Source organism: Gastrolobium bilobum, unplaced genomic scaffold (assembly GCF_033153095.1).
Source record: "Gastrolobium bilobum isolate Gb01-03AN ecotype WA unplaced genomic scaffold, APGP_CSIRO_Gbil_v1 utg34599, whole genome shotgun sequence".
Classification (NCBI taxonomy): Eukaryota; Viridiplantae; Streptophyta; class Magnoliopsida; order Fabales; family Fabaceae; genus Gastrolobium; species Gastrolobium bilobum.
Genome location: NW_026897329.1, coordinates 153,358 through 178,190, shown reverse-complemented (window position 1 = coordinate 178,190; position 24,833 = coordinate 153,358). Strand labels below are relative to the sequence as shown.

At 32.4% G+C, this 24,833-nt stretch overlaps 1 protein-coding gene across 1 annotated transcript; it reads left to right on the top strand.

The window, feature by feature from the left end:
• The first annotated feature begins 6,848 nt into the window (after positions 1 to 6,848).
• LOC133306045 (protein SMAX1-LIKE 3-like) lies at positions 6,849 to 9,734 on the top strand. The gene is made up of 4 exons (XM_061506319.1): positions 6,849 to 7,428; positions 7,465 to 8,044; positions 8,179 to 8,407; positions 8,522 to 9,734. Exons 1-4 carry the CDS (start codon positions 6,849 to 6,851, stop codon positions 9,632 to 9,634), a joined length of 2,502 nt encoding a protein of 833 aa, XP_061362303.1. The 3' UTR covers positions 9,635 to 9,734.
• The last annotated feature ends 15,099 nt before the right edge of the window (positions 9,735 to 24,833 follow it).

Below are 24,833 nucleotides of genomic sequence, written 5' to 3'. Positions count from 1 at the left end.
TAAGGTTATACTATAATATTTAAAGAAAATTTGTACCATTTTTAAAAATTTGTTAGTGCCAAGGCACCACTGAGTAACAAGTGGCGCCATCACTGATAGTTTCATTTAGAATGACACAAAATTTATTATTTATTTTTTTTGAATACCCAAAATTGTATTATTTAAAAGGGAAATATATTTCTGCAGTTAATGCAGATAACTTATCTGCATTTATTCCCAAAACGACGTCGTTTTGGTATTGAAATCTTAAAAAATTATAAATATAAAGACTATTATAACCCTGAAATAAATTAAAATTACAAAAACATCACGATTTCTGCCCCAAAACGACGTCGTATTGGCTTACTGCAGATTATCTGCAGTAACTGCAGAAAAAACGAATCCTATTTAAAATGACAAATACTTTTATCTTATTATTATTTTGTAGTTATTCATTTGTTTTAACTTTGACGATTGTCAAACTCAATTTATAAATTCATATTGCAATGGAAATGAAACTTGTTATGACCATATCATTTTAAAAATCTCAAGTATTTGTAGACAAATCAAGGATCAAATTCTGATAACATAGGTCCTAAAATGAATAAGAAGAAATTATCATTCCAATTGTTGTTCGTGGTTGAAATTTCTTCTATGATGTACCTTTAAAAGAGATATAAAAAAAATCATTCCAATGTAACAGAAAAAAAAAATCATTTCCAATTACAACGGGGGAAGGATCCATTTACAAATTACATTAAATATGACTGATCATACACTCTTGATTGAAATATGACCGGTCATACTTAGTGTAATTTGTAAGAGTTTGTAAACAAAAAGTTTATAAATATAACATTCCTCTTACAATGGACTCAAAGATATATGATCATGTCTACCAAAACAAAAAAAGATATATGATTATATGTACCAAAAATAAAATATGTTATTCTATCCCTTATTAGCAAATTATCTATAATATTTATTTATAAATATTTGGTTTAATGTCAGGACTACGCACACTTTTATGTGTGTATAGTTAATAATTTTATCTCCTATAATATGAGAGACGTTAAACCCATAAATATTTATAAGTTGACTTGAGCAAGACAACTTTTTTATTTTTGATAAAAACATATTTGAAAATCAAGTTTAAAGTTTTAATATGTATTATAGAAGCACTTTTTTAAAATAATAATAATTTTCAAAAAAATCCATCGAAATGTGTTCTTAATATGTGTTAATTTAACACTTCTAATTTATAAGATTTTAATTTTTAAAAAAGGTAAGTATTTTAATGAAAAATTAAAGTCTAAGAAATTTACCAAATGATGGTAGCTTAATTGGAATATGAGAGTTGAGCAGGTGAGGATTAGAGCATGTGTTTGATTCTCCCCAATACCATATTTGGAAAAGGTTTAAAGCTTTAATCTTAGACTCGCCCCGAACAAGATTGGCTTTCGTGAAGGATATATGTGGTTTATATAAAAAAGAATCTAAGAAATTTAATATTGTAGAAAAGACAAAATAATAATACAAATCTAAAACTTTAAATTGTTTAACTCTAAGGGTAGCTCAGTTAGCAAATGAGTTTCCAAAAATTTACTTAAAACAGAGTTTAGTCTCAAATTCTTGAAAAATCTTTTGGGGCGAGAGGACATGTCTCTCTCCTCGAAGGTAGGGTTGGCAAAACGGGCCAACCCGGCTCGACCCGGCCCAACCCGCATTCAGCCCGAAAAAAATGGGTCGGGTCGGGTTGGCTCGAAAAAAAAACGAGCCAGAAAATCCAACCCGGCTCGACCCGAGCCGGGTTAGGGTTGGCTCGCGGGTTGGCTCGATAATCAGCTCGCGGGTTGGCTCGTAAAAAAGCTCACGGGTTGGCTCAAAAAAAGCTCGCGAGTTAGCTCGAAATGATGCTAGTGGGTTGGCTCGCGGGTTGGTTAGCTCAAAATATTGGCTAGCGGGTTGGCTCAAAAAATTTAATTTTTGTGGTTTGTTTTCCTGTATAAAATTATTGTATTTTGCAGTCCAACTACAAGTAGAGTAGTTTACAAAATCCAAAAACATTAAATGAAACACAAACCACTCCACGAATCACAAGAGTCATTTATCGTGATTTTTTGAATTACTCTAACTCACGATAACCATAAAACGTATGTAAAGCCAAAAAATAAAAAATAAAAGAAGTCCATCAGTGGAGAATCCATCAGTAAAGTCCATTGTATTAAAAAAAAAAAAAAAAGTAACCCGGCTCGTTCAACCCGCGAGCTGGCTCGTTTGAGCTCGGGTTGGCTCGGGTCGGGCTAAATCGAGCTGGCAGCTCATTTTTGCCAACCCAACCCGGCTCGTTTTGTGCGGGTTACGAGCCAACCCGACGGGTTGGCTCATTTTTGCCATCCCTACTCGAAGGGGTATTAGTCTCATCCTTTCTTCGATAGCGAAGTTCAATGCACCTGTTGTTCGGGTAACTTTCGGGTCGTACTCTGAGGACAAGATGACCGGATGAGATTTAACAGGAATAGCCTCCAAGTTGTACACACAAAAAAACTTTAAATTGTTTTCGATCCAAACCCAAGTGGATTCATTTTTCTCAATATTTGTCTGGTTGAAGTTTTTCCTGAAAAAATGTGAGAGGGTAAATTAAAGTTATGCTAAGGATAAATAGTTGGTAATAAATGTTGGGGAAATTATTTTTTTTAAAAAGACATAAGTTGTGGTTTTTTTTTAAAGGGTTCGTTTTTTCTGCAAGTAAGCTCAATACGACGTCATTTTGGAACGAAAATTATGGTGTTTTTGTAATTTTAATTTATTTCAGGATTATTATAGTCTTTAAAATTATAATTTTTTAATATTTCAATCCCAAAACGACGTCGTTTTGGGAGCAAATGCAGATAATTTATCTGCAGTAACTACAAAAATATTTTTTTGTTTTTTAAATGAAAAAAAAAACACAACTTACAGAATAAAAAGTTATATATTTTCACTCTCATAAAAAGTGGTACCTACACTTTTAAAACTTTTCCTATTCATTATCTCTCGTATGATTTGTCTTTTTCTCTCTTAAAATAATATAACTTTGTGTCCTTCAAAATGATACATACTTTCCCATTAAATGAAACACGTAAAAGTTTCAAATATCCCCCCATTCCTTCGCACATAGATTGTTTGAAAATAATAAAATAAAATATCAGTACTTGCACTGACATTTTCGATACTTTATTTATCATTAACATTAAATTGATTCTTCAATGATAAATTGGAAGGCAAATGGAGGCGAAAGCTAATTATTTTTACTTTTAGAGAATTACAAGATGATTTTAAAAATTAAGAATATCCAAATCCTTTCTTCTCATGTATTCGTTTAATTAAGCAATGAAATGGGTTAACCAAACATTTTCAAGATGGTAAAGTAGCTAAGGAAAAGCTTAACACCTTTAGGAGAGGTTTAAAGTCTTAATTCTGGACCTGCCCCGAATCGGACTAGTCGCGAAGCGATGAACCGATTGAAATATTTCAAAAAAAAAATCTAACACCTCGTCTAACCCCATCTATACTTTCTATCAATAAAAAAAAATGTCACCTTAATAAAACCCAAATTCACAAGTTAAACAATTCCCCCATCAAGGAATAAAATGGATAATCTTGAATTTCTGAAACTGGAATTCAACCGATTGCAGTAGCAAGCAATAGAATTTGGCTACTTTAGTTCTTTGGAGGATGAATTAGAGAAGTATATAAGAAATTCAATGGTAATTGACAATAATGTACGGCAAAAGTCCCGGGCAACATTGTCATCTTGGGAGTAATCTTCATTTGTTGGGAGTAATCTACAATAATTTACAACAAGTGCTTTGGAGCTTTTGTTCCAACTTCAACGGGTAATGTGGTTTTTTTTCAAGGGAAAGGATATTGTAATAATTAATTAGTGTTATTATCAATATTATTACCAATCAATTTCACTGTTAAATCGATTATGTTGATGCAACGGTTATATTTATTTTCATCTTTGTATGATTATGATTTCTCATATTTAATACTTTATACATTAAATATGAGAAATCATAACTATACAAATGTGAAAATAAATATAACCGTTGGATCAACATAATCGAATCTAACGGTAAAATTGATTGGTAGTAACACTAATTAGTTGTTACAATATCCTACCCTTTTTTCAAAAAAAAAAATTGACTTGTTTTTAGGAGAATAATTTCTCCCGTTTTAGTAGAAATTTATTCTCCTATTACACACACATCGATTTTTATATCATATTTTTTTTGGTGAGATCCACCTAAATTATGTCTCTTGCATAAAAATTATCCTTCTGTTGTTGAACAGAAATTGAATTTTATTTTTTATTTTTACAATAATGTTATTTCAACAGTCTTGTGTTTTGTTCCAACGGCTAAGTTAATGCTTTGTTGCTTTTGTTCCAACATGAAACTTTATATTTCAAACAAGCCATATTCTTTTTCTTTTATCGTAGATAAGGAGGGCCTAGCCCAGAACTAAGGATGGATTAATACTCAAATGGGCCTTGAGGCTAATCCAGTCTACACAGGCGTTCTCACAAACATTTGTTGATGTCTGACGTTTATATCGCATAACCAATCCCCTCCCCCCCATTTAGGTTAGAATACATTATTAAAAAGGATTAATGTTAGAAAATAATTTTTTCTCCTACACTATATAAAAGTGTATGAGCCCGATATGAAACTATACGAAGAGAAGAGAGAAAAAAATAGACCTCACATACCTTTATATGTATATAAGGGATAAAATTATTTCCTACAAAATAAAAAATACTAATCCCTTACTAAAACTTTTTTCTCCCCAGTTAGTATGTGTTTTTCTATTTTCTGGTTTATTTTGACCCAGCTTCATAGTGTTTCGTGAAAATTTGTCCACTATAATTAAAAATAGTGGACCAGAATTATTTCTCAGAATTGAGAATTCTAGGCAACTAGAATTGTATGCGTTCAAGTCTATTATAAATTGCCTTGTGTTTTTTTTTTTTTGTAAATAATTGCCTTGTTTTTTAACTTTGATTCCCAAGGAATATAGTTGACACACTGCCTTCTACAGATAACTAAAAGCATATTCCAGTGAACTAAAATTACTTTTGTATTGCACTATGACGTCTGAAAAACATACTTCGTTTTTTAGCACTACATAAGTATAAAAGTCTCAATATATTTAACTATATAATTTTTTTACTTTATTATTTCTTCAACTCGAAAGCAATTCTACTCGATAATAATATAGAACAGTGACACTTAACCAAAAAAAGAAAAGTACATTGATCATTTGCGCATAACACAAATAGTTAAAATATGAGGAATTATAAAGAGATCATAAATTTAAATTACGATAATAAAATCTAATGGACAAAGAAGAATTAAATAATGTTTATTATTTTCTTGGTGTACCCTTTTCTACCTTTGTTAATTAGGAAATGATTCAATTAGTAAAAATTGGAGTATGTGACTTAAAAAGATTTAAGTAGAATTTCCTCTGTCTGCGATATACTTTCTCCTTATAGGCAAAAATATTTTTACAGCAATTTTAGATAAGCTTATCTACAGATGCTATTTTTAACTATATTCTCTCGGGAGAATATAGTTATAACGTTAAAGTTGCTATTTTCTCTCTCTCCACGTAAGCAAAAAAGTTCTGAAAAGTAAATGAGGAGAGAGAAAAAAGAGCAACTTTAACGTTATAACTATATTCTCCCGGGAGAATATAGTTAAAAATGACAGCTGTAGATAAGCTTATCTAAAGTTGCTGTAGAAATGTTTACTATATATATATATATATATATATATATATGGTTTATATTATGTTTATAATTTTATTTTTACAACTTCAACTATATATTTCAGGAAATACACTTTCAAGTATTTATACTTTTCAAAATACATATTTAATATTGTAAGAATTGTAAAAAAAAAAAAAAAATAATCGTAACCCTTCCTTTTATATATATATATATTAAATGGAAGATATGTTAAAAAGACCGAGTCATTTTTCCATTATCTTCCCTTCAACCATTCTTGTCATCTTATTTTTCAAAATGTGTCAGGCAACATAAAACCATGATATAGAGAGTCATTAAGAAGTTGAAGAAAGCCAACTTTTTGGAATGAATTAGAAGAGAGACAAAGTGACATATTTTAAGAAACATTGGTTTTCATGCAATCTGTTTTATTTGGAGTTTGTGATTCATTCATTATTCAATCAATCATTCAAGGCATTATTATTCCATCTTCACCTCGAGAAAAGATAAAAGCTAAAGCCCACTACCACTGTAGTTCCCTGTCCATTCAAACAGACAGACAGTCCTCTCTTCCTTTTATTCACTTTCTCTTTTTCTCACTCTCCTTTTCTCTCTCTCTCTCTCTCTCTTTCCATCTTCAAGTTTTGAGCTTATTCTTAACAAAAGTGATTATTCCATTCAAAGTGTTTAAAGCTAAATCTTCTTACTTTGCTTTATATTTTATAGTTCCCTCAATATTGAGTAGAAGCTTTTGATAATCCACATACCTTTACATGTACAAGAAAGAAAGAGAAAGTTGCATATATCACATACAATCCACTTTCACATTAAAAGCCAAAATTTCCCTCACTGACAAGAAAGGCACAAAATTCACATAATATCTATATCTTGCAGTTGCAGACATTGCTATAGTGTACCAAAACAAAGTATAAACCATCATAGATTTCGGTATCCTCCTAAGCTAGTATAGCCTTTGTTTTGTACTATATTTCAAACCAAATGAACCCCATTGTTCCAAGAATCCTTTAAGCCTGGTCTAACCTTTGTACTTACTATATCTCTGTGAGCTATTACTGATAGAAGCAAGTTGAGAAAGATGAGAGGAGGTATTTGCAGTATACAGCTTCAGGCTCTGACACCAGAGGCTGCAACTGTTGTTAAACAAGCAGTTAATCTTGCAACAAGAAGAGGCCATGCACAAGTGACTCCTCTGCATGTTGCTAGTGCTATGCTTGCAACTTCCACAGGACTTCTACGCAAGGCTTGTCTTCAGTGCCATTCTCACCCTCTTCAATGCAAAGCTCTTGAGCTTTGTTTCAATGTTGCACTCAACCGTTTACCAGCTTCCACACCAAGCCCACTTTTGGGTCCTCAGTATTCCACTCCTTCACTTTCCAATGCATTGGTTGCAGCCTTCAAACGTGCTCAGGCTCACCAACGCCGTGGATCTATTGAGAACCAGCAGCAACATATTTTGGCTTTGAAAATTGAGGTGGAACAGCTCATAATCTCCATCCTTGATGACCCAAGTGTGAGTAGAGTCATGAGAGAAGCTGGTTTCTCTAGCACCCTTGTTAAAAGCAGGGTTGAACAAACTGTTTCAATGGAAGTTTGTTCACAAAATCCTCCTGATAGGAGCCATTCCAAAGAAAGCACCAAGCCTCAAGTTCTTTTGGGTGGTAATATATCTCCATCTAGGCCTTTTGGTCAAGGTGGGGCTTCATTCATCAAGCCTATGGACCATGTGAATAATGATGATGTAACTAGTGTGTTGAGTGAATTGGTGAAGAGGAGAAGAAACACAGTGATTGTGGGGGAGAGTCTTGCTAATGCTGAGGGAGTAGCTAGGGGAGTGATGGATAGGTTTGAAGTAGGCAATGTTCCTGGAGACTTGAGGTATGTTCAATTTGTGAGTCTTCCTCTTATATGCTTCAGGAACATTAGTAAGGAGGAAGTTCAACAGAAGCTTGTGGAGGTAAGAAGCCTTGTGAAAAGTTATGTGGGAAGAGGGGTTATTCTTTATTTGGGTGATCTAAAATGGTTGTTTGAATTCTGGTCAAATTATTGTGACCAAAAAACCAACTATTACTGTTCTGTAGAACATATGGTCATGGAGCTAAAAAATTTGGTCAGTGGAAGTGGGGAGAATAGTAGACTTTGGCTTATGGGAATTGCAACTTTTAAAACATACATGAAGTGTAAAATATGTCTCCCATCCCTAGAAACTATTTGGGATCTTCATCCTTTCACTATTCCTGTTGGCAGCTTGAGCCTAAGTTTAAATTTTCACAGGTAATTTTTTAATTCTCCTATATTTATCTATTGCTTGTTTCAGATAAAAATTTTTTTCCTTTTATAAATTCATCTTTTTCCTTGTCCTATTGAGTTCTTTGTTGTAACCTCTCTGTTGTTTCACATTTTTTTAGTGATTTTAAAGCTCAGGATAGAAGCAAGGTGTTATTCAAGGATGTGCCTTATGAATATAGAGTAGAAGTCCGAAAGCACCTAACTTGCTGCAGGGATTGCTCGATGAATTTTGAAAAAGAAGCTCAGAGTATAACTAACAGTATAAGCAAGAAAGTATGCACTGCTAGCTTGCCAACATGGCTCCAAAATTGTAAGGAAGAGAGAAGTTATGTAATGGAAGAAGATCAGGTTTGTATCATAATAGTCACACTTGGTTCAGAAAAATATAAATTATATATAGGCAAAAAAGAAAAAAATTGAACTGTTTCTGATTCTTTTTCTGTTTTTTACTTTCTGAACCAGGAAAATGCTAGGCTTAAGGATCTTTGCAAGAAATGGAACTCAATTTGCAATTCAATACACAGACACCCTTCCATTCTTGAGAAACCATTTTTATTTGTTTCATCCTCTCCTTCATCTCCCACTTCTGTTTCCTCACATGAAGGAAAGTCTAACTTGCATCAAAGCCACCTAAATTGGCCAATCATTTCTGAACCAGAAAAAGTACCAAAAGAATGTGAGTTATACACTGAAACTGGTGATGATTGCTATGATGGCAACTTCATAATGTTCATGCCAGAAAGAAATGTCCCTAAACCAGATCTTTTGTCAAATCCCAACTCTAGCCCCAACTCAGCTTCTTCAAGTGAAGCACTAGACGGTTTAGAAAGCACTGAAATGTTCAAGGAACTTAATGCTGAGAATCTTAAGATTCTGTGTGATGCCTTGGAGAAAAAGGTTCCACAACATAAAGAAATTATTCCAGAGATTGCAAGTACTGTCCTTCGTTGTAGATCAGGAATGAGAAAAGGAGAGAACCAATTGATGAAGAGAGAAGACAAGCAAGAAACTTGTATGTTGTTTGTGGGTGTGCATTCTCAAGCCAAAGAGGATATCTCAAGGGAGCTAGCTAAGGTTGTTTTTGGCTCTTACAGTAACTTTGTCACAATTGGTATGAGCAGTTTCTCTTCCCAAGGAGCTGATTCCACTGATGAGAAATCCAAAAGGAAGAGACCAAGAGATGAGTTGGAAAGCACTTATTTGCAGAGATTTGGTGAAGCAGCCAATGAGAACCCTCATAGGGTGTTCTTCATGGAAGACTTGGAGCAAGTTGATTACTTTTCTCAAAAGGGTGTTAAGCAAGCTATAGAAAGTGGAAGTATAACACTTCCAAGTGGTGAGTCTGTTCCTTTCAAGGATGCCATTGTCATTTTCAGTTGTGAAAGCTTCAGTTCAGTGTCAAGATCAGCAAGAAAGTCACTATCTGCTGAAAACAAAGGAAAAGAGACTATGGATGATAAAAGTCCAAGCCTCTCTTTGGATCTGAATATAGCAATTGAAGATGATGGTGGAGACACTGGTATCCTAGAATTAGTTGATAAGCAAATTAATTTTAACATACAAGAGTTGCTATAGGAGGGGAGAAACAATCTTCTATGTTAAATTTGGGTGTTACTTTTTTTTCTGTTTTTCTTTATGTTTTTCTCTTCTTGTATTGTTTTTCAGCGACACTTAGTGGGGGGAAAGAAAGACATGAATGCTAAAGTTATTAGATAGAGATACAACTTGATATGCATTTTTCAAGCTTGGATGGGGATGGTATATTTAGGGATGAGTCTCTGTATATGTTAATGTGTTCTAATCTTTCGCATGTTATTGGTTCCTGTTCTAACCAATATATATATTATGGGCATTAATTACTGGCTTTGAATCAAGAAAGAAGGTTTCTTCATCTTTCATCATGATCCTTTAATTTCACTATCCACGCTTACCTTTATATATTTTCTAACGGGTTCTTGATCTAATAAACATTCAATCTTCTTAGGATGAGCGGAAAAAAATGGTGGCACATTATCATCTCACTCATGTCATTGTGATAATTTTGCAAATTATAATATGGAAAATGATACTTGCATGCATAAACAAACTCTTCATAAAACTTTCACATACTTCTATATAAGCTATTGAATAATGTATTATTGGTATCACTGTAATTTTTTATTTTTGTTTAAATAAGTACACCTAACTTTGAGTATATATATATATATATATATATATATATATATATATATATATATATATATAGGGGAATGTTATATTTATTAACTTTTTGTTTATAAACTATATTATGTCTACACTCTTGAATAGAGTATTACATGTCACATAGTGTAATTTGTAAGTTTGTAAAAAAAAAGTTTGTTAATATAACCTTACTCATGTATAAGAAGTTTGTGAAGATTACGTTGTTAGAAATTTCATTTTTCATCATCATACATAAGGATATTTTTCCTTTTATTTATTATTTTATGGAAAAACTACTCATATGCAATATAAGAATAGTTTTATCTCCTACACATCCATCGAAAACCGTGACACTCCTTTTTTTTTCTTTCTTTTTTCTTTAAATGGCAGACCCCACCATATGTATCTCTACAACATGAGAGAAGATCTCTCATGTAACATAAGATTAAATGAACCCTTATTTTATATGCTTCTTATTATATAAACCATTTCCTATTAAACTCCAACTAACCGAGGGTGAGATGAGAGCAATCCTTATACGCAATCTTATTGTTACATAATTCCAAAAAAAAACTATTTTTTGAATTCAAACTCATGACCTTTCAATGAAAAAACAATTTTACCATTGCTTAAGACTCGTCTTTTATGCTCCTTATTATATAAAAAAACAATTGTATGCCATTAGGGATATATTAATGGTGAGAAATTTGATACAAGGTTGCAAACTCAAATTTCGTATCCCTAAAAAAGAAAAAGCTCGAAATTCTACCTTAATTATAGAAAAAAACTAAAGATATGTTACAGCATTAAATAAAAGAAGAAGGGATTAATGTACGAGTAGTATGAGCAACTGAAATATGAGGGAGCATGAGGTGATTTGGACACGTAATGAGACAGTCCCTCGATGCTCCTGTAAAATCAAAAGTTTGTTACCAAAAGCTCGACACAAAGAGAGGTAGAGATAGACCGAAACTTAGCGGGAAAAGGTAGTTAAACAAAACTTAATGGAGTAGGATATAGATTGACGACAATGTGTCTTAGAACAGAATGGAGAAAAGCAAGGTGGAAGATTAAAGTCGTTGTTATTACTATGTTCCAGATAGGAGTCTGTGCATGGGCCGTGTCTCAGTCACAGTGTGGCTGATTATCCTCTCGGACCAGCTACTGATCATCGCCTTGGTAAGCTATTATCTCACCAACTAGCTAATCAGATGCGAGCCCCTCTCCACCCCTGCCTCCTTTATCACTGAGCGATCATTTAGGGGACTGCAAGACCCGTCCGTCGAGCAGGTTAGTTCTTTTCCTCTTCAATCCCTCTTCTCTTTCTTTTTCCCTTATTGTCTTTTATCTTATTTTCCCTTTCCCCAATTTTTTTTATTTTTTTATTTTTTTATTTTATTTTATTTTTTTAATCTAAGAAAGGAATGAAGCCAAAACAAGGAAAGCACATGTTTATATCACTTTCCATACGCAATCCAATTTTTTCTGTTTTGTTTCAGAAAAGCAAATACAAAATTACAGGCCTTCTGTTTCTAAAACAAGACTTTCACAGACACAAATATTGCTTGGCATTCATACAATTCTTTGTCCCTGACATATATTGTTTCAGGTACATTCATACAAGACTAAAGTTGTCAGCATATAGTACTATTGTTTCAGCTTTAGTCTTACATATATAAGGTACGTCTCCTTCAAAGAAAATTATTTGGTCTTCAATATTTTTACAAAAGAAAAGAGAAGATTCAAATTGTGAAGGGGAGTCCTACTTTACAAAATCAGAAAAAAGAAAAAAAAAAAAAAAAGGAGTTGTAGGAATGGTTATGAAATCTATAGCTATACTTTTTGTGTAAGCTTCAGAGATAATGTATAAATTTTGCATTTATACAATTTTATAATGTAGCTTTGTTCATGAAATAAATGAAAAAATTTAAAACTTCACAATTTGATAAATTTATTTTATCTAATTAAGAGGTTGTTTTACTCCACGTAATTAATTAATTAGCACAAGCACTAAGACGATGTTTCTCCAAGGCATCTAAAATATACAGTTCAAATACATATAAAGGACTTGAAAAGGTGTGTGGAAGAATTATTCATAGCGTAAACATTCTGCAAAGATAATTAGTTGTACGTCAAAAAGCTTTTGGTTTCAAAATCGTTTTATCCGGTAGCGAACGCAGGAATTTTAATAAGAGAGGGCAAAAATAAAAAATACTATATCATAAATAAAAGTAATTGAAATACAATACAAATTTAATATACAAAAAATTGAAAAAAAATCTATTACAGAAATTAATATCACTTCACTTACTCTTGTTCTACGTGTTTTCATATTATTAAACTCATATATAATTGAATCCGTGCTAAAATTCAAAATAATTTCTTTTTTAATGTATGTAATCAAAGATAGTCTATGACTATACATACATGCAATGATCTTAGGAAGGTGGAAGTTGATTTTGCTTGGCTCTAGATTTTTTTTTTTTAATACACAACTAAAATCGAAAGGCTAAAGAAGGAGGTTGGTAATGGACAGAACACGGAAAGGAGAGAGAGGATGATATGATGTTCTCAAGGAAAAACATAGGTAAAAGTGTGGGCAGAAACATAGGGAACTGAGGGGCCGTTTGGTACGAGGCATTTTTTAGGATCTTTGAGAAACTGGGAGTGGTAATCATATTTATCCATGTTTGGTACAAGTTTTTTAAAAAATTTCCGGAAATCTGATTTTTCCGGGATTTTATTTTGTGTGTAATTTTTTTTTTGAAAATATCATCCAGGGGGTGGTATTTTAGAATTTCTATGGAAGGAAAAATTTAATACGACTAAACATAGCATTAAGAAAATTAACCCAATATTTTCGGGAATATTTTAGTCTACCAAACACATTTTGCTAACATTCCCAGAAAACTCATATTCCTATCATATTCCTGAAAATCGTGATTTTCGGATAAATTTTTTTTCTCCTCAACCAAATGCCCCCCTGAAGGAAAAAAAACGTGTACAACACGATAATTTCATCATCACATTTTTCTACATATATTATAAAAAAAAAATTCTCAAATTTTAGAGGGGGCGGGGGCCACCCTAGCCCCTCTAGTGGGTCCGCCCCTGGTTTTATCATGAAGATATTACAAGTTAAAAAGCAAAAATCGTAGAATCTAGTATGAATATATATCAACAAGAAGCATCATGCTAGTTGGAATGAGCACATACATAAGTTCCAATGCCAAGTTTGGAATGAACTTTGTCCATATATTTGGTGTCCAACACGAGTTTCTTATAGCTTTTAAAGAAAATATTCTTTGATCCCTTTGTATTGTCGCAGTCATGATCTCATCACCTCAAAAATATGCCGCTTGCTTCAAGTTGGCAAAAACTTTTCCTCCTGATAATTATTCCTCGAATTCAAACTTTTTATGCGTTCATAGACGAGCTTTTTTTCCAAAGAGTTTTTGCTGAAAATATCAACCGAGAGTTTTCTAAACTCTAATATCCAATTACGGTTCTATATTTTGCTGAATATATTAAAACAAAAGTAGGGTTGTATTGACAATTTTTTTTTTTACAAACTTACAAACTACACTATGTCTGACCGGTCAAACTCTATTCAAGAATGTCTTACCAATCAGACATAATGTAATTTGTAAGAGTTTGTAAACAAAAAGTTTGTATATATAACATTTTTCTTAAAACAATAATTATTAACAAATTTCAAATGATTGTTTCTTTATATATAATTAATATGAGTCAGGATGAATTTATACCGATGTAAGTTACACTCTTAATCTTGACCGTTAATTTTACGTATACATAATGGCTCTAAGTTTTTAGTTACGTGAGTCATTAGATATAAGTGGATCAATGAATAAAAAAATGAGTGTACAACTTCTTATTCTTATACGGATACAAGAATAACCTGCCCCAATTAATATTTTTATCAAAATTATTTTCTTTTAAACTCCTTAAAAACAGATAAAATTATCTAAACAAAAGTATTCAAAACTTTGAATTTTGAGAAAATACCTTCGGTTGCTAGCTGTTATTGCTGGACTAGCAGAATAAAACACCGCCCTTTTTTTAAACATTATTATCCTTTGAGTTATAACTACTAGCAATGAAGGATCTTTATTCTTTATTCTTTATTCTTTATTCTTTCTTTTTTTCTTAAAAGAAAGGAGGAAAAAGAAAAGTCATAAACAAACTGAAGTGACCCAAGTAATGCTAACCAAAAAAAAAAAAAAAGAAGTAATGCTAACAAAGTGGCAAAGGCTTTTAAAGATGTGAATAAGTTTATCCTTAATTCATGCTCTAAAAGATGCAAAGAAGGGGACAAAAATTAAGTTGACCTTTCTTTAGCAAAAAATTGTAGTGAATTAATCCAAACTTATGTGCCTTCCCTAACTTACAAGAAACCTACGGCCTCCTTTAAAAAGATTGCCTAACTTTTCTTTTCAATGTTTTATTAATGATAAATTGATAATAGCAACAATAGAACTATTTTCTTCTCTGCTAATTTACATATAGTTTTATTAATTGAATTGTATGGAAATAAATAAGATAAAAAGATATGCCTACTTTAGGAAAATCATTTTATTCAATCATAATAATTTTTTAATTTTTTTATATTTAAATAATTAACACTTCTCGGCTACACATTATTGGATATATTACGTAAAACAAACCTTTGGGAAGTTGTGTTTTTTTTTTATTCCGTGATTCTAATTACTTTTTTTTTGGGACAAGTTAAGTTTTTTTAGGTATTCCCATTATCCGAATACATAAAATGACTCACACGACACAAGTATAAGATTAGTTTTGAGTCAAACGGCATCCCCACTAAAAAATTATGAATTAGGGACAAATTTTAGAGACAACAAATATTTCGTCCCTATTTGGAATGGAATTAGCAAAGAAATAAGTTTTGTATTTAATTGAGACAGATTTTGAGATGAAAAATATATTATGTCCCTATTAGGGAGAAAATATTATCCGTCTCAACTTGAGACGTAATTAGGGATGAAATATTTATCGTTTTTAAAATCTATCCCTAAATTTGTCTCTAATAGGGATGGAAAATATCCATCCCTATTAGGGACGAAAAATAATGAGTCCCTAATTGAGATGGATTTAGGAACTGAATTTTGTATTTAAATGTTATTGTTCATGAAATTGCAAAAACACGAACTTTTTGCTTGGTTATCTAGATTGAATATTTATGTTAAAAAAAGCAACTTTACGTTATTTATGTGGTAAGAAATATCTAAAGGGTGGTTAATCCAACCCACTAGTAACTACTAAAAAAGTATGGGTTAGAGACGGAAAAAAAATATTTCTAATAGGGATGGATTCAGAGATGAAATCTCAATCACTCGCCGATAGAAGAGAATGATAAACTCATAGTTTATCATGTTTTATAAGATTAAAATCACAAGAATTAATCAACTATCAAATGAAGCCTTAAGCATAAAAACTTTGAGTTATTTGATTAAGAACCATTAACCGTATGTGGGTGTGCATGTAAGGGGGCATGTGTGTGTGGGTGTCTGTGTGTGGGTGTGAGTGCGCGCGCGGAGGGGCAGACCCAGGGGGTGCTAGGGTAGGCAGCCGCCCCCCTCAAAATTTGAAGAATTTTTTTAACATAAGTATAATGCAAGAAACCTCCATTTTTTCTCTCCATTAATGTGAACTAGTTTTCTCCCACCGCAGAGAGTTTATAGAGCTTCTTTATATTCTCAGGTCCTGTATCTATTGAAACCTCTCTAACTTTGATTGCATTTTTTCTCCCTCCAAGAAAGTTAACGAAATGAACAAAACAAAAAAGAATGAGAAAGAGTGCAGTACCATGATTAGATCTTGTCAAATTGTCAAATTGAAAAGTAAGCTAAGGGTTTAGTATGGGGGTTTTAGAGAGAGTTAAGAGATAGAGAAAAGAAAGTCACGATTACCAAATCCAAGATTTAATGCTTTCTTGTCTTTTTTGTTTTAACAAAAAATAGATTTATTTAAGATTACATCACAGTGTTGGGAGTATCAGTGACCACCAATAGAGCTACATGGTTTCTCTTAGTTTAAATTCTTTTAGCTACGTGGCTCTTGTTTGTTGGCACAGACCTGGTAGTAACAATTAGCATTAAATTATGGGGAAAGATCTGTTTACAATTTTTTTTTACAAATTACACTAAGTATGACCAATCATACACTCTTGATTAAAGTATGACGATCAGACACAGTATAGTTTGTAAGAGTTTCTAAACGAAAAATTTGTAAATATAACATTCCCCTTAAATTATAGTTTAAACCTCGACTTGAAACTTACAGTTTCAACTTTTATTATGCTTAGATGTTAGCACAAATCTTCCCATTCATGAATAAAAATAAGAAGTCCGAGAATCTTATGAAAGAATGAATCTTATTCTTTCGATCCCTCTCCTTTTCTGATGATTCGTGACAGAGAGGGAAGTGAGGGGCAGAAGGATTTTGGTGATTGTGCTTCTTGGCAATTTGTCTCTTCTGATTTATCTTTGGCTTTTTTTTCTTATTGGGCTAACAATGAGTAAATAGAAAAAGAGGTTAAGAAATGAGAGAGGTCTGCTTTGAATTATCTATTTAGATTATAATAATTAGTACATATTTTTTGTGAAATCTAAACATTTGCTCACTTATCTTTTTCTTTGTTTTCTTTGCATAAAAAATGTTCATTTTAGGGGTTGAAAAGGTGTAATTTTTTTCAAATTGATAGTAGATTTTACTGTGACATCTTTCACCTATCTCTCTCCTTCTTTCTCTCTATAACAAGTTAAAAGAGGTATTTATGAGTTATGTTCTCTGAATTAATGTTTCGGCCTACCACATATTGTGGTTGAAGAGAGGAATAAATATTTAATTTTTCATATTTTGACCTCTCGTATATTATGTTTGAAGAGAAAAACAAATATTTAATTTTTAGCTCTCTACAGAAAAAATTCCTAAATTCGCCACTGCACGCGCTCATGTGAGTGTAAGGGCTCATCCACGTGCCTCTTTCACCTTTCAGTTTCTAGAGCTTTTTTTCCAGCTTCATAAAGAACATTACTCACTATCACAACTATTACCTCATATCATATAACTTTTTTGAGGTTGGTTAAATTTTTAAATATTAAATTAGAATCTTTTCTCTTGAGATATCAACTTTCTTTTTCCACGCATGACAATTATATGTACCTAAAGATCTCTCTAAAATTCAAATCTCTACTCTTTTGATAATTATATGTCCGAGATAGATGCCTACATTGCTATTTCGGTATCGAATTTGAACGCGAGGACGCATGAATGGTACTTTGCAATCAAGACCATCCTTTTCGTAAGCATTCTATCATCCGTAAAAAGAATGAGAATCTAGATAAGATACTAAGGAATGTTGGATATAAACTATTAAAAATGAAATTTTATTAGCTGATTTTTTAATAATTTTATGCGCTGTCAAACATATAAGCATTTGCAATGATTTAAAGCCTTAGAACGGACCTTAATTTTTTTTGTCAATAATTTGTTTTCGACCAGGAGACAGGTAAAAGCCCGCAAAAATTATTAGATATTTTTTAGAGAAAGACACACGAAAAAAAGTGAAAGATGCAAAAGGTTTGTTTAACCAATAAGATTAAATCATTCAATAGTATATAAAAAAAAGGTTTTGCGTTTGTTTTTTTATTGAATTCACTCATCTATAAATAATGCTTTAAGTCTTCATCAAGCTTTGTGGTATATGCTCTGACTTTAAAACGGGCAATTTCTCCTCTGTATTTTCTTTTACCAAAACAAATGGGCAAAAGTTAAAAAGAAAAAAAAGAAAAAAAAAAGTTCAAGACTTAAAACCTGTGTAGCCAGAGTAGAATATTTGGACGGATAAAAGTTGATTAGAAGTTATATATCCATTATTGTCTTATTGATGGAGTTATAGTTGAAGAAGACTCGAAATTAGTTTGAGTGGAAGAAATTTTCCTATTCGAAATATGAATATACATCGAACACCTAATTTATCTCAAAAGGGTAATTAGGATCACAAAATCTAAAAACTAAAAAATAAGGGAAAAATATTTCTGCAGTTACTGCACATAAGTTATCTGCATTTATTCCTAAAACGACGTCATTTTGGTATTGAAATTTTAAAAAATTATAAATATAAAGACTATTATAACCCTGAAATAAATTAAAATTACAAAAATAACATGATTTCTATCCCAAAAACGACGTCGTATTGGACTTACTGCAGATAACTTAGCCGCAGTAACGGCAGAAAAAACGAACCCAAAAAATAATAATAAAAGATGATCCGGTAATTTTTATTATATAATTACATATAAATAATCCAGATATATCGATAATTAATCAAGATTTTTTTCACAATCTCTCTCTATATATATATATAGATTATCGGTTCTCCTGCGATAGCAAGAAAAAATTTTGTTGTCACAGACACAAGGGGGTGGGTCCGCAATTAAAAAATAAAAAACAAAAATAATTGAAATCACGTTTTTCAAAGGCTCCGGGAGGAAGGATGATCTCCCACGGCAGAAGAAATATTATTTTCATATATATTCATATATATATATATATATATATATATATATATATATATATATATATATAGAGGCTGGATCCTTTGACACCTCATCTGAGAGTCGTTAGATCAAAAAAGATCAACGACTCTGATTTGTAAGCATGTGACACCATTGATCTTTTTTAATCTAACGACTCTCAGATGAGGTGTCAAATTTTAAATTTGACACCGGTGTCAAAGGATCCTACCTCATCTCAGCTTCTTCTTGGAGTAATTGAAGAATACCTTGCAAATTCTTTGCAAAATTTTCTTTGCTGGTTGATGCTGCTAATGCTGCTGTGATCTGAGCCTTTTGATTCAAGAAAAGGGAGGTTTCTGGATCAGCTGGCTTGATGCTTTTTGGATGTTTTCTGAATCATTATGATGAATCTCCTGAGTCAGATAACAAATCTGAAATTAAAATTAATCCTATAACTGGTATTAATAATTGGAGAAACCCTTCCAAACTTTATTACCAAAAAGCAACTGCTCCTGATCTTCTACTTGAAGAAAAGAATACAAGTTTCAAAAGTTTTAATGGTAACAACGTCTATGAATGGAACATAGATGGTCAATCAGAGTATAACATACTCAATATAATGCACCATATGACTATGGTTGCAACTGCCTATCAAACTTCTCATAATTGTTCTGAAGCAAGCAATCTGAAATTGAGCGTGGAACTCCACGATTAGTTACCAATTACAAACCTCTTAATCAAGCTCTTCAATGGATTCGGTATCCGATTCCAAATAAGAAAGATCTTCTCAATCGTTTGTATTCGGCAAAAATCTTTTCTAAATTTGATATGAAATCTGGTGGATCACCAATGAAATGTTGGATAATGGTGAAGATTAATTGATTAACAGCATCTGGAATAGTTTTTCCATCAGAGACTATAGGAATGCCATCAGGATCAACTTCAAGGTCAAAATTACCTACATTGAGTTTGATTGGGATATAGAATTTTTGAATTGTTAATTGATTAATTAATCCTAATTAAGAAAAGTGGTTTAGCTCTTTCTAAATCAAAGATCAATCTATTTCAAACAAAAATCAGGTTCCTCGGTCATACTATTTATCAAGGGACTATTACTCCAATTTGTAGAGCTATTGAATTTGCTGACAAATTTCCCAATCAAATTATTGATAAAACTCAACGTCCTTTTGTAAAATGTCTTTTGCAGATTTGCAATCAACACGGATTAAGTTTGAATCAAGTAGAATAAACTCATAAAATTTTTGGGATTTAGTTGGAGAATGTGGTTTGAAATGAAATTGTCGTGCATCAAATTCTATCCACCATTTAACAAAAGCTTGTCTCCTGAGTAATGGTAGTCTGATGCCTGTTTTCTCGCCGTGGGAGAGAGTTTGAGGTGCCTTTGAGATATTCAATTTCAAAATCAAAAACACTTAAGATAGCTTGCCATCTAGCAAAAATTTGTTTAGATGCTAGATTCTTTACGTCCTTTTGTAAAATGTCTTTTGCAGATTTGCAATCAACACGGATTAAAAACTTTTGATTTAATAAATCAGATTGAAATTTTGAAATACACAAAACAATTGCTAAAACTTCTTTTTTGACAGTGGAATACTTTTGCTGTGCTGAATTCCAATGTTTTGAAGTGTATGCAATGATATGTTAGGTTCAGAGATTGTAGAGAAAGATCTCCTTGAAAGAGCAGATTGAAAATCTTCAGAACGAAAATCTTGAGTTTGAACAGACCTGGAAGAACTTGCAGAACTGAAAGAGTTAAGGCTGGGAAAATTTGGTTATTTTATTTGGATTTCCATATTCTGCTGGGGTGATCACCTTGAGAATCTGGATGGTTGAATGAGTAATAAACTCAGGGTCTAGGGTTCTTAAACCCAAGAAAACTGGGGAAACTACTTTGTTCCTTACTGACATGTCTAGAGCAAATGTCACTGTTCCCAAAACCATCTGTTGGACTGACATAGTCCTACCAGATAAATGGAGGCTTGAGAAGGCAACACCTGCTCAACCTAGAGATACTCCAAACTTTAGAGAAATCAAGCAGTTCCCAAGTGGTGCTGTTGAAATAATCTTCGATAGAAGAAACTCTTTCAGTTCTGCAAGTTCAGACCCTGAGTTTATTACTCATTCAACCATCCAGATTCTCAAGGTGATCACCCCAGCAGAATATGGAAATCCAAATAAAATAACCAAATTTTCCCAGCCTTATGATCCAATTGGATATAATTATTGGGACTATGAATTAGCCTGGACAGTTTCTTCTATCGAAGATTATTTCAACAGCACCACTTGGGAACTGCTTGATTTCTCTAAAGTTTGGAGTATCTCTAGGTTGAGCAGGTGTTGCCTTCTCAAGCCTCCATTTATCTGGTAGGACTATGTCAGTCCAACGGATGGTTTTGGGAACAGTGACATTTGCTCTAGACATGTCAGTAAGGAACAAAGTAGTTTCCCCAGTTTTCTTGGGTTATACAAACTCATAAACAAAGTTATAACTATTTGCACATCGGATGTGTCCAAGTGGCTATTAAACCTCTTGGAATTGAAGGTCTAAATGCTTCTGTTCTTCTATGCCTTCGTGATACAAGGCATAACAAATTTACAGATTCTATACTTGGAACTGTTGTAACAAGCCTAAGCAATGGACCAATCTTTTTCAATTGTTATCCTGATCGTATGGTTAGTCTTCAAGATAAAAATATCTTGGATGTCTTAACTTTGAACATTGAGACAAGTGGTCTGGACATGAAATCCGGATCTATTCCAGCAGCTTTGCTTTTTAGGATTCAATATAAAGTATTGAATTCTTCCATCTCTAGGGTTCTTAAACCCAAGAAAACTGGGTATAATTACTTATCATTTGGACAAACCAATTGTTTTTAAATTTCTTAAGAAACCCATCATAAGAGATTTGAATTTTATCCATTACAAACAAAAACAAATCAATTTCCTTAAAGAAGAAATTTCTTTTAAGAATATTGAAAATCAGTTAAAGCAGCCTGAAGTTCAACAAAAGATCAAAGTTTTGCTTGAACAAATCCAAAATACAATCTGTTCTGATCTTCCGAATGCTTTTTGGCAAAGGAAAAAACATATCGTAGACCTTTAGCAATGAGATCAGCAATTTCTTTTTGACAAAAGACAAGAAGTTCACCACTCATTTGAATAGGACGAGCTTTGGTTGGGATTTGCCTTTCATTAAAATCCTTTTCATAGGGAAGATCTACGATATGTTTTTTCCTTTGCCAAAAAACCAAGCAGATCTCTAACCGTCCAAACAGGGCCCTAGAAATCCAACCCAAACCTATTTCTACCCCAAAAGGCTCAGATCACAGCAGCATTAGCAGCATCAACCAGCAAAGAAAATTTTGCAAAGAATTTGCAAGGTATTCTTCAATTACTCCGATGAAAATGAACAAGTCTCTCCAATGGATTTTAAAAATCTTATTGAGCAATCTAATTACACCAACAAATATCTTCAAGTTATATATATATGGGAGGGTTATATTTACAAATTTTTTGTTTACAAACTACACTATGTTCTCCGAGAGTACATAGTGTAATTTATAAAAATGTATAAAAAAAATTTGTAAACGGATCATTCTCCTATATATATATGGGAAAAATATTTCTCAAACAGCTTGAGATAAGTTTATCTCCGGCTATCCCAAAATTACGTCGTTTTATTTATTTCTTTATATATATATATATATAGGGATTTATAATTCTCATTTAACATGAGAATTACAATTTTCCTACACACCCTTCGATTTCCGTGCTGACCTGGGTCCTACATATAATTTTTTTCTAACACATGGGTCCCACATGCTTTTTGTCTCTACAACATGAGATTTCAATTCTCTTTCAACATGAGAATTATAAAACACACATATATATATATACTTCTCTTCGTATAGGAGAAGTATGGTCTCGGGTTTGTGAGTAAAAAAACAAGTGGAGCCCACAAAAAAAAAAGAGAAAGAGAATTTTCGATGGTGAGAGAAGGAGAAGTTTAACTTCTACTATTACAAGAAAAATTATATTTACAGTTTTCAAAAAAAAAAAAGAGAAATTATATTTATACTTCTTTTGGTCTCATGTTTGTGAGATAAAAAAACAAGTGGACCCCACACAAAAAAAAAAGAGAAAGAGAATTTTCTATGGTAAGAGTAGGGGTGGCAAATCGTGTTCGTGGGTCGGGTTCGGGTCGACCTGTGTCTGACACGAACACGAATAGACTCAACCTGAACACGACCCGGTTAATTATTTGTGTCAAAATTCTCAACCCGAACACGACCCATTTTTTCTGCGGGTTGACACGACACGACCCGAAAAATCTTATAATATAAGTGTGATCCATTTATTACACAACTTGGCCAAAAAAAATGCAGCAAATCTGATTGTAATATAACAAAAAAAAATTCTTCAAACAAAAAAATAATCTAGAGGTTCCAGTACAATTTGAAAGTTGAAACACCGAAAAAGAATAATTTTTTCTTCGTAAGTATGCAAAAGTATCAAAATTACAAGATTCTAAATGCTAAAAGAAAAATAAAAAAATAAAAAGCTTCCAAAGACTTTCTCAGCGTTCTTCATGGCAGCATATGATTTGGCATGACCTCCACTATTGAAAGCTTGCAAAGAATTAAAAAATGCAAGTGAAACTTTAGTAGATGGGAAAGGAAGATTGCAATATACGAAGGTAGGAACGAGTCAACGAGGTGGGAAAGAAATAAAATTCAGGTACGAAGGTGGGAAAGGAAGATCCAAGCCTGAGAAGAGTGAAGACAGTGGGAAAGAAAGAAAATCCAGATACAAAGGGAGTCGAAACAGAGGGAGAGAGCGCCGCTGCGGAGAGTGAAATGGTAGTTTGAAACCTAGAGTGTATATTTTTGTTTTATATCATTCAATAAAATTACCATAATAACCTTAAAAAAATTAAAAAAATATATATTTGCGGGTCAGAGCGGGTTCACGGGTTGACCCGTGACCCGACACGAATATTTTCGTGTTATATTTTTTCAACCCGAACACGACCCATTTATTAAACGGGTTGACCCGAACACGAAAATTTCGTGTCGGGTCCGGGTTGGGTTGGCGGGTCGTGTCATAAATTGCCACCCCTAGGTAAGAGAATGAGAAGTTTAACTTCTCCTGTTACAAGAGAAACTATTCTCTCATATTTATATATATATGGTAAAATTATTTCTGCAGTTGCTGCAGAAATAGCAGGCAAAACCGCATGCGGATCCTGGAATTTCTTCTTCTTTTTTTAAATCGCGTGGGGCCCACACTTTTTGTATTAGCTACATAAATTGCTCTCTATAGCAGCTGCAAAAATGAAAGCTCATATATATATATATATATAGGGGTAAATATTTTTATAACCACTTTAGATAAGGTTATCTACAGCTATCCAAAAACTACGTCGTTTTAATTAATGAAAGGTGTTTCTGTAATTTTAAGTGAATTAATGAAGTTTTTTTTCATAATTTTATAGTATCCCTTTGAAGTTGTTGCTTTTAGAGAGATAGGTTTTACTAGAATTAAGTTAAATATGTATACTCTCCTCATTTTTGGTTCCTCATGTTAGATTAAAAAGTATGGTATATGGGTAAGTATATAACTGTTCTCATGCAGTCCACTAACTCACCCTCACTTATTTTATATAAAAGTGATTGTCACCAACTCACCATAGTCCACAAGTGAAGTCCTCGAGCACTGTACCCATTAGAGCAAGATTACGGGATACCGCCCAAATTCCTTTGTCAAATAGCAAATCTTATTATGATCAATAGTTTTTAAACGTGCAAATATCATTTTCATACATCTTTAATTTGTCCTTATCTACTACATTAATAATTTCGTATGCTAAAACTAGATATGGATTAATTAAAACAAATATCAAATAAACATCTTTCTGAAAGAAACTGTACGTGAATATTTCTCCCTTCAAACATTAATTGGTGATATTCTATTATTATTTATAGCAATCCCATCACAAAGGTTGTTTTCCTGAA